This window comes from Fringilla coelebs (genome assembly GCF_963513975.1).
Source record: "Fringilla coelebs genome assembly, chromosome: 8".
NCBI classification, from domain to species: Eukaryota; Metazoa; Chordata; class Aves; order Passeriformes; family Fringillidae; genus Fringilla; species Fringilla coelebs.
Genome location: NC_140066.1, coordinates 36,052,715 through 36,062,990, shown reverse-complemented (window position 1 = coordinate 36,062,990; position 10,276 = coordinate 36,052,715). Strand labels below are relative to the sequence as shown.

At 49.4% G+C, this 10,276-nt stretch overlaps 1 protein-coding gene across 3 annotated transcripts; it reads left to right on the top strand.

The window, feature by feature from the left end:
- Positions 1–3,194: 3,194 nt before the first annotated feature.
- On the top strand, positions 3,195–9,249 carry LOC311156346 (uncharacterized protein C10orf143). 3 transcript variants are annotated; one of them, XR_014616336.1, is made up of 5 exons: positions 3,195–3,302; positions 4,140–4,280; positions 4,730–4,795; positions 5,492–5,820; positions 6,320–9,249. XR_014616336.1 is itself a non-coding variant. In XM_084210200.1 (4 exons), the coding sequence occupies exons 1-4, from the start codon at positions 3,234–3,236 to the stop codon at positions 5,519–5,521; spliced, it is 306 nt and encodes a 101-aa protein (XP_084066326.1). In that variant the 5' UTR covers positions 3,195–3,233; the 3' UTR covers positions 5,522–9,249. The 3 variants fall into 3 exon arrangements, 1 of the variants encoding a protein (XP_084066326.1); XR_014616337.1 differs by having other exon boundaries at positions 5,492–5,948; positions 6,248–9,249; XM_084210200.1 differs by having other exon boundaries at positions 5,492–9,249.
- Positions 9,250–10,276: the final 1,027 nt, after the last annotated feature.

Sequence of the window (10,276 nt, the reverse complement as noted above, 5' to 3'; positions counted from 1 at the left end):
GGAATTGTGAGGGGTTGGGAAGGGCTGTGGGACGGTCGGGAATTGTGAGGGGTTGGGAAGGGCTGTGGGGCAGTCGGGAATTGTGAGGGGTTCGTGAGGGTTGTGGGGCAGTTGGGAATTGTGAAGGGTTCAGAAGGGCTGTGGGACAGTCGGGAATTCTGAAGGGTTCAGAAGGGCTGTGGGACATGGGTAATTGTGAAGGGTTCTGAAGGGCTGTAGCCCCAGCTGCTCTGGGAATTCCTACCCAGCTCATCCCCACCCTGCCAGGGAACAATTCCCAACATCCCATCCAGCCCTGCCCTCTGGCACTGGGAGCCATTCCCTGTGTGCTGTCCCTCCATCCTTGTCCCCAGTCCCTCTCCAGCTCTCCTGGAGCCCCTCCAGGCCCTGGCAGGGCTCTGAGCTCTCCCTGGAGCTGCTCCTGCCCAGGTGAGCCCCCCAGGTGTCCCAGCCTGGCTCCAGGGCACTTCTGGAGCATGTCCAGGTCCCCCTGGATGCCATCCCGTCCTTCAGGGGTGTCACTGCACCCTCAGCCTGGTGTCACCTGCCCAGGTGCCAGCCCTGGTGTGTCCCCACCGTCAGTGGTGCCTGTACAGGCCCAGGGGACCCCCTGGTCCCTGCTGTCCATCAGCACCCAGAGCCGACCCTCTGCAGTACCAGGCTGCTGCTCAGGGTGACAAATTCCCATTTTCCTGGGGCTTTGCCAGGATATTCCGTGGAAAAGAACCTGGGGGGTTGCCAAGGTGAAATGAGGCTCTCAGCCCCGGAGCTGCTGCCCATGGAACCAGGATTACCCCAGTGATGGGAAGTGCAGTGTGGGTAATAACAGTGAATGTTTGTTTTGGTCTGTCCAGTAATCCTCCTGATGCAGAAAGAGACAAAAATTAATCCAAAGCACTCTGATCTCTGTGCTGTTAAAAAGATGGGCACGAAACAGCCTGAAATTTCACCGGATAAATTTTGTGTACAGTTTTGACACATAAATCAACAATATTTTATCTGAATTCTCAAAAAGCAAATTAATGCAAAATAAACTATTAATATCTCCATTTATTGTCTTTTTCTATAGACTAAAATGCTTTTGAAGAAAACAAAGAAAAAGATATAAAACTACACATTTTCCATAAATACATCCTAGTTGATATCAATTGGGAGTGGAGAAAAGAAAGTCTAATTTTGTTATTTTCTCTGACATTTTAACATGACAGAACCCCAGTGCAATACTCAGAAATTTCAGCCTTTAGGAAAAGCATATTTGGGATTTTATCCCGTTTTGCTCATTTTTGTAGCTTCTAAAAATTATTGTTCCTCTCTCACAAAACAAGGAGAAATTGTGGGGGTTTTCCCCCGATAAAATATTTGTTTTGAAGAAAATAATTTTGTTCAAATCCTGAATTCTTGTACTATCAACAGGATTGCCCAATTTTATTTTAGATTCCAGCTGATATCAAATAAAATCCCAGGCGGAACAGGAGGGAAATCCCTTGGCTGGGAGGAGCGGGCACCACACTGTGCCAAACCAGGGAATTCCACAAACAAACCCGTTTTCCAGCAGGAAACCCTTTTGCCCCACCCAGGGCAGAGTTTTGCTGTGGATATTCCCTCTGTGTCACAGGCAGGCTTCCATGGGAAATTCCAGGGAGTTCCTGCTGCCGCATTCGCTCTGGCTTTGGGGCTCTTTTTCCCGGTTCCAGTCCCGCTCCTGGGGAGTTGCCCACAAGCAGAGGTGGGTTTGGGCTGTGGAGGAATTCAGCAGAGGGAATCCCCAGGGTCTGGGTGCAGGCATTATGGGCTGGAGCTCCGTGCCTCGGTTCTGCTCTGAGCAGGACAGATGGAACCCCTGGAAATAAAATAAATCTCTTCCCTCTGTGGCCCACGTCAGCTCCAGCTCTGCCCCGTAAATCAAACCCTGAGCCTTGAGAGAGCTTCCCGAGACCTTTTCCAGGCTCCCAGCGAAGGGAGAGGCGAGGGCTGCTGCTCCAGATGGAGACAGGGGAGAGCTAAATCTGCCTCCCGCCCGGCTGTATTTCTGGGATCCCATATGGAGCATGGCAGGAGCGTCCCAGGGAAGCCTCAAGGACTCGGGCTGGAGCAGGCAGGGCGACAAATTAACCAAATTAACCAAATTAACCTGGCAGTGCCAGGCGCTGCCCTGCTCACCTGCAGCCCCGAGGAGATGGGTGTGGAGCCCAAATTGGGGTGAAAAACCCCGAGGGAAGAGGCTGGGTGGGTGCGCCCAGCTGCTCCCAAATCCCGCTGCAGTTTCCAGCAGGGTTCCCAAAGAATCCTGTGCTGCCTTTCTAGCAGATTCCTTGTTTCTTTTCTGCCAAGGTCAAGATTAAATTGTGAGGGGGTATTTCTTGTTGGGACTCAGGTGTTTATTAGTTCTTATCCTTGTCACAGTTTCACAAACCCTGAGCTCTGCAGCACTTCACAAACTGAAAATGGAGACGTGTGTCTCTCTCTACAAGGCCTCTTAAGGATCAACTGTCCAATTATGAAATTACATTAAATTATTTTTACTTTTAACTTAATAACCAACTACCTGTGACCTGCAATGTGGATTTTTTCATCCAATTACACAAAACCACCCAAAACCACCCAAACCCATGGAGAAGAAGGTGAAGAAGGAGGTGAAGAAGAAGGAACAGCTAAATGAAAAAAGGAAAACCAGAAGAATGTGTGGATTATTTTTTGTGAGACACCCTCGGGCCCAGGGAATGTACCAGAGCATCTCCTGGAAGTACAGCTGGATCCCGAGTGAAGAGTGAGCTCCAGAAGGAATGGATGCCAGGGACCCGTCTGTGTTCTCTCCTGCAGAGCTGCTGGGTGCAGCTGGAACGCCAGCAGCGTTTTATTAGAGAGGGATGGAGGGAGCTTCTCCCTGTGAGAGGGGCGGGACAGCCGGGATCGTTCAGCCGGAGAGGGATCCAGGGTGAGCCAAGTGTGACCTTCCAGTGCCTGAAGGAGCTGAGGATGGAGGACAGGACTCGGGGGTGGATCCCGGGGGTGGATCCCGGGGCGGTGCCCGTGCCGGGGGCCGGTGCCGGGGCGGTTCCGGGGGTGGATCCCGGGGCCGTCCCAGGGGTGGATCCCGGGGGTGGATCCCGGGGCGGTGCCGGTGCCGGGGGGTGGATCCCGGGGGTGGATCCCGGGGCGGTGCCGGGGGCGGATCCGGGGGTGGATCCCGGGGCGGTGCCGGGGGCGGATCCCGGGGCGGTGCCGGTGCCGCCATGGCCGCGGTGCCGCTGCGGGGCCGGCGCGGTGCTCTCGGGCCGGGGGCAGCCGGGGAACCGGAATGCGTGAGTCGGGAATGGGGACGGGAATCGGGAATGGGGACGGGACCGGGACCGGGACCGGGAATGGGGCAGAGGCTCGGGCAGGGCCCGGGCCCGGTCCCGTCGCCGCCCGGGCCGTGTCGCGACTGTCGCGGGTGGTGCCGGCTCGGGAGCGGGCAGGGCCGGACCGGGGATCGAGATCAGCAGGATTCGGGGTTTTGCTTTTTTCCCCCTGTTTTTCCATCGTTTTCTCTTTCTCGTTTTATTTCCCTCTTTTTTCTTTTTTCTTTTTTTTAATGTCTTTTTTCCTTTTTTCTTTTCCTTTTTTCCTTTGAATTCCTCGTTTTTCCATTTCTTCCTTTTCCTTTATTCCTTTTTAATTACTCTTTCCCTATTCTTCTTTTTCCTTTTTTCTTTTTCTTTTTCCTCCTCCTCCTTTTTCATTCCTCAGGGATCCAGTGGGGCTGATCCAGGGGGAGCTGGGCTCTGTGGGACAGGCTGGGTGGAACCCAAACAGGAGACAGCCTGCCTTTAAAAACGGGCTCTAAAAGCAGAAATTGCACTACAAGAACATATTAAACTTGGAGGAAATCTTTAAAATTGTACCAAAAATACCCCAACAACCGAGCAGAACTTTTCCTACACCTCCTTCAGGCTGGCTGTCCAGTGGAGCTGGCTTTGGCAGCAGTTTGGGTTCATGTCTGAGCTCTGCATCCCATCAGTGAAAGCAGTGGGCTCCTGCCCTGGTGCCCGTGGCTCCCCTGGTGCCCTTCCCGCTGGGAGTGGGATCCCCAGGCAGGAGCATCCCCGGGGCTGCCCCGTGCTGGCTCCCAGGTGTCACTGTGCCTCTGGCTGTTGCAGAAGCGGCTCTGCAGGCTGCTGGACGCCCTTCCAGGGCAGGCTGGTGCCCAGCTCATGGACTGTGCCATGGACCTGCATTCCAGGCAGAAACTCCTCCCTGACTCTGCTCCCTGGGCCGCACAGACCAAGCAGAATTCCGGGGTAAGTGCCCACTGTCCGTGGGCTTGCTGCAAAATCACTTCTAAATACATTTTGTCACAAAGCTGCAAATAATTGCCCTCTTTTTTTATTCCTTTCCTTTCCTTTCCTTTCCTTTCCTTTCCTTTCCTTTCCTTTCCTTTCCTTTCCTTTCCTTTCCTTTCCTTTCCTTTCCTTTCCTTTCCTTTCCTTTCCTTTCCTTTCCTTTCCTTTCCTTTCCTTTCCTTTCCTTTCCTTTCCTCCCCTTTCCTCCCCTTTCCTCCCCTTTCCTCCCCTTTCCTCCCCTTTCCTCCCCTTTCCTCCCCTTTCCTCCCCTTTCCTCCCCTTTCCTCCCCTTTCCTCCCCTTTCCTCCCCTTTCCTCCCCTTTCCTTTCTCTTTCCTTCTCTTTTCCTTTCTCTTTCCTTCTTTTTTTTTTTTTTTTGATGAACTTGTGTCTGGTTTTGTTCCTCAGGTTTTGGAGAATCATGGGAGCAAAGGCATTTCCCAGCCCTGCCCAAGATGTGTTGCTGGAGAATCTGTGAGTGTGGGAATCTGCTTTCTGGGACAAAAAGGACTGGGGCCTGTTCCCCATTCAAACATGAAGTTAATAACCTCCACAGTTGCATTGCTCAGGAATAAAGTGTGGAAATTAAAAATAAAGGAGATGGGTTTGGTATTTCAGCAGAGCACAAATGAATATTTCCAGCAGCAGTTGGAAAATCTGGAGATTCTCAGCACATTTTTCAAATTCTCTCTAAAAAGCAGAATTTGGGAAATAACTGAAAGAAACAATGACATAACACTTCCTCTGCCCAGTTTTACTTGTCCTTGATTTGCTGGATTGTAATAAAATATTCAGGAATCTCATTCCATCTCCTTTATTTTTTTTGTAATTGGAGATTTCCTTTCTGAGGAATAGATAAAATATTGAAAATATTGCTCCTTCCAGAGCCAAAATGAGGAGAGGTGTGAGGAAATGCTGGATGTTGATAGCAAAATCTCTGATTTTTGGAATTAAAGGCAAACTTTCCATCAACGTTTCCATCAGGAGCTGTGACTGAGCAGACATTGATTGTCTTAATTTATTTCCACTCATCCCTGGAGGGAAAAAAAATTTTAAAAAGGGAATATTTGTGTGGTACTCAGCGATTTCAAATGAAATTTGAGAATGAAGAGTGAGGGAAAGCCTTTTTGCCAAGCCCCTTTGTAGTGACCTGAGCTTTTCTCATTCCAGGGCCACTTCAGTCACATCCTGAGCTCCTAGAAAAGGAGAGGAGCAGCTCTGATTTCCTGCTGGGATCCCCAGGGTGCAGCTGGCCCTGCCCTGCCTCAGCATCCCCACCCTGGGCACCGTCCCCTGCAACTTCACACCTGCCCCAAATGCTTCTGCTCCTCAGGGAGCTCACACTTTGTCCATAGAGGAAAAAGAAAGGCTGGTTTCATGTTTAGCTCAGAATTTGCTTTAAAAGGAAAAGCTGATTTCATGTTTAGGTAGCTCAGAGTTTGTCTAAAAAGGAAAAGGAAAGGCAGATTTCATATTTAGCTCAGAATTTGTCCATAAAGGTCAAGAAAAGGCAGATTTTATGTTTAGGTACCTCAGAATTCATTTTAAAAGGACAAAAAAAGGCAGATTTCATGTTTAGCTCAGAATTTGTCTGAAAAGGACAAGGAAAGGCAGATTTCATGTTTTGGTAGCTCAGAATTTGTTCATAAAGGAAAAAGAAAGGCAGATTTCATGTTTGGGTACTTCAGAATTTGTCTAAAAATGATAAGGAAAGGCAAATTTCATATTTAGCTCAGAATTTGTTCATAAAGGACAAGAAAAGGCAGATTTCATGTTTAGCTCAGAATTTGTCCAAAAAGGACTAGAAAAGGCAGATTTTATGCTTAGGTACCTCAGAATTCATTTTAAAAGGACAAAAAAAAGGCAAATTTCATATTTATCTCAGAATTTGTTCATAGAGGAAGGGCTGGTTTCATGTTTGGGTAGCTCAGAATTTGTCTAAAAAGGACAGGGAAAGGCAGATTTCATGTTTGGGTAGCTCAGAATTTGTCTAAAAAGGACAGGGAAAGGCAGAGTTCATGTTCTAGACTGGTTAAGTTGGGCTGGCTTTGGGCCCAGGCCTCACCTGTGTTGATTCCAAAGGTTTTCCCAGCAGCCCTGACCCCCTTGGAAATGCTGCTTTGGGAAATCCTCCCAGGCAGCAATGGGAGGACACAAATTCTCATTTTTAAGTGGCTTTGCAGCTGTGAAGTCCAGGAAAAATCCCATTGAAGCTTACCTTTAAATCCCAAGAAAATCTGTTTTAAAAGGCTTGACCTGGTCACCCTGCAGGATTTTATTGGCACAAATCTAAGGACAGGTTAATTAACCTCTGAAAGGTTAATTTTGGGGGTTATCAGGCTGCCAGATCCTCAGGCAAAGGTTTTTTGCAGTCCTTGAGTCCTTCCCATGTTGTGTGTGGAGTTGGAGTCAGCACTGAGTTGAGATATTCTCATTAAATAAACGAGGATCACATAAATACTGAGTTTAATTAAGTAATACATGGGGAAATAAGTCTAAAAGCAGACCTGCACTTAACTGGTGTTCAGATTTTGGTTAAAAAAAGTTAAGTTTCCCCCAAGCCAATAAAAACTTTAGTTAAATTAAGAGTCAGTACTTTCAAGTTAGTATTTCCATACTTGATACCAAGATCTGGGGGTCAGAATTAGTGGGGGATTCATTTTTACATCCCCATCCCCTGTCTTTTCATAATGCTGGTAATCAAAGCAGTATTTAAAAACAGGGTGGACAGCCAGCAGTGTCTGTGCTGAGAAATATCTGATTGAGTGTAAAGGGCTGACAGGGTTCAGTGCCTGCAGAACCACTCAAAACCTCAGCTGTGACAAGTAATGATTAGGGCTGGTCAAATATTGGTCAAATGAAGTCAAAATGTTGGGTGTGCCAAGAGGGGAATACCAAAACTGGCCTCAGAGTGTGTGATGGAAGAGTTTCCTGCCTGAATACATCAGTATGGGGTCAGGTTGAAACCACAGGGAAACACAGGTTATCAAAGCAAAAAGGGCTTTTTCCTTAAATAACTCCCATTTTATCGTGTGCAAGAGCTCTCAGGTACCTGTGCCAGCATTTCCTCTGTTTGCTTTGAGTTGGACCTGGGGTAAAACCAAGAGCCAGCTGGTTTCCCTTCTGCTCCTGGTGGGGTTTGTGGCACATCCTTTTAAATTCTCCTGCTTTTCCAGCACTTGTTGAAATGTTTTGGTGAATCCCAGGGCTGGTCCCGGTTCTGGCTGCTGCAGAATTTTAATGGGATTTTTGGGAACTTTTATTTTTTAACCAAAACCTGAATGCCAGTTGGGTGCAGGTCTGGTTTTAGATTTATTTCCTGGTGTGTTGCTGAGGTGTTGGGGTGCTGCCCCCTGATGCAGGGAGGGTTTCCCATGTCCCTGGGCAGGAGCAGGGGCTCCTCTGCAGTTCCTTCAGGGTGTTCCTCAAGCAGCACCCCTGATGATGCTTTTGGCTCAGCAGGGATGTCCTTGCCTGTCCCAGTGCCCCAGCAGGCTGGGCTGGCAGGGCCAGGGCACTTCCAGGTGTTTCCCTGAGGGCTCTCAGTGCTGGGCTCTCTGCAGGAGCACAGAGGGCAGAGCAGAGCAGTCAGGTCTGATGTTTCCATCAGTAAATAGAATATATTCCCCTCTGCTGCCATCTGTGCTGGGCTGAGCCCCACAAAGGGCTCAGGCAGGGGAAGGAGTCTGCCCTCATTTCAGCTGTGCCAGTCCCATCCCCTGCAGGATTCCAGCCTGCTCTGGGCTGGACAGGACCTCAGAGCCCACCCAGCTCCACCTGGGACACCTGCCCTGCCCCAGGGGCTCCCAGCCTGGCACTGCCCACTGCTCTGTGCCCACCCTGGGCTGCAGAAATGAACATTTCACCTCCTTTTTGGGGAACATCCTCACCTGGGGCTGCTCCCCTGCCCCAGGGGCTCCCAGCCTGGCACTGCCCCGCTGCTCTGTGCCCTCTGTGCCCACCCTGGGCTGCAGAAATGAACATTGCAGCTCCTTTTTGGGGAACATCCCCACCTGAGACACCCCCCTGCCCCAGGGGCTCCCAGCCTGGCACTGCCCCGCTGCTCTGTGCCCTCTGTGCCCACCCTGGGCTGCAGAAATGAACATTGCAGCTCCTTTTTTTGGGGAACATCCCCACCTGGGGCTGCTCCCCTGCCCCAGGGGCTCCCAGCCTGGCACTGCCCGCTGCTCTGTGCCCACCCTGGGCTGCAGAAATGAACATTTCACCTCCTTTTTTGGGGAACATCCCCACCTGGGGCTGCTCTCTGCAGCTCACACCCAGCTGTGCCCAGGGCAGGGCAGCGGCTGCCCTGACTCCTGAGCCCTTCTCTGAACAGAACCACCTTTAACTCCCCTCAGACCCCCCATAATCCCTGAGATTTTTTCCCAGATTGGAAAGCAGAAGCTGCTGGATCCATTCCAAAGTGAACTTTTCCTCTTGGATGTGATTCCTTGCTCCGGTTTTCCAGCAGTGCTTTTTTAAATCAGTCAGGCTGGGAGGAAATTGGAGTTTTAATTGTCTGCTCCACTGAAGGCTTTTAATAGTGATATTTTTTTAAATAGATGTGTTTGTAATTTATTTTGGGATTTTCCAGGATCATAAAGCTGGCACAGGCTGGGGCAGTGAATATTCCTCTAAAGCAGGTTTGTGTCAAATCTGCAGTGGAACCACAGAGTTATTTTTGTATGCCTTGTAGAACTCTGAAGTTTTGTTTTCTTGATGAAAAAAAAATATAAACTTTCTATTTCCTACTGCTGTGGTTTGTACACAGAATAACCAGTGATGCTTTATTTACCTGTATATAGAGAGAGAAAGGCCCCTGGCCTGGTTTTAATTCGGGTTTAAAGGATCTAATTCTTATTTTTAACTTTGTCTTTTGTAAATTGTTCCTTACAAAAGCAGAAGCATTAAACACCACTTTGGCTGCAGCTTGGAATTGTCTGGTTGTGTTACTCCATGAGTGATTTCTGAGGAATAAAAGTAAATAAAACCTCAGATGAGGACAAGAAATATATTGTTATGAGAATAATAAGAATTAGGAGAATAAATATATTGTTTATGTAATGTAAAATCTTTGTAGTAGGTTTAGGTGCTGACTTTATTGGTTTGATGGTAATTACAGGTCCACTTGGCATCTTGACTGCCAAAAGATGGAAAATCAAAATATTGGGATAAGTGGGGTTTAAAGGCAACCTGGATCTGACAAGCCAAGACTTCTGTGTTGAAATGAATACAGTTAATATATTTAAATTTATTTTTGTTTATTTTAGGTATTATAATTGACCAGATTTCAAATCCGTGGTGTTTATGTCTAAATTAGTTGTTTAAAACCTCAGCCCTCAGCTGGGAGCAGGGTGTGGTGCCCTGTGTGGGCAAGTTCAGTCTCACAGAAATGCCTCTGCCTTTGCCTTGGTGGCTGCAGACAATTCTCAATTAACACTCACACCTTCACATCCTCCCTCCCCAGCGTGTCCATCCTGGGCCTGGTGCTCTGGGCAGGGCTGGCACTCTGGAAAGGGAATTCCTGGGAGTTCCTGCACGGCCAGGAGTTGTCACCTCCTTTCCCAGGGGTGCCAGGTGCCCTGGCCAGGGCTCCAGCAGCTGCCCCAGCCTGGGGCCAGCCGGGCTCAGCCGCTGCTCTCCCTCCTGAGCCTTCCCAGCGCTGCTCAGGGAAGCAAAGTGGCCACACTGGTTAAATACACAGACAGGTAAAACATCCCAGGAAGATGCAGCAGAGTCACAGGACTGTTCAGGCTGGAAAAGGCTCTCAGACCGCGGAGTCCAACCCTTCCCAGCACTGCCCATGTCCCCAAGTGCCACCTCCACAGGGCTGTCAAACCCTCCAGGGATGGGCACTCCAGCCCTGCCAGGAAGGAATTTTCCCAAGATCCGTCCTGAACCTCCCCTGGCGCAGCTTGGGGCTGTTTCTTATCACAGAATCCCAGATGGGCTTGG

Bases quoted from the DNA above. Each gene is read 5' to 3' on its own strand.
- LOC311156346 (XM_084210200.1), top strand. From the start codon at position 3,234: ATGGCCGCGGTGCCGCTGCGGGGCCGGCGCGGTGCTCTCGGGCCGGGG. The intron at 3,303-4,139 runs GTGAGTCGGGAA...TGGCTGTTGCAG, and splicing joins CAGCCGGGGAACCGGAATGC to AAGCGGCTCTGCAGGCTGCT. The intron at 4,796-5,491 runs GTGAGTGTGGGA...TTCTCATTCCAG, and splicing joins GATGTGTTGCTGGAGAATCT to GGCCACTTCAGTCACATCCT.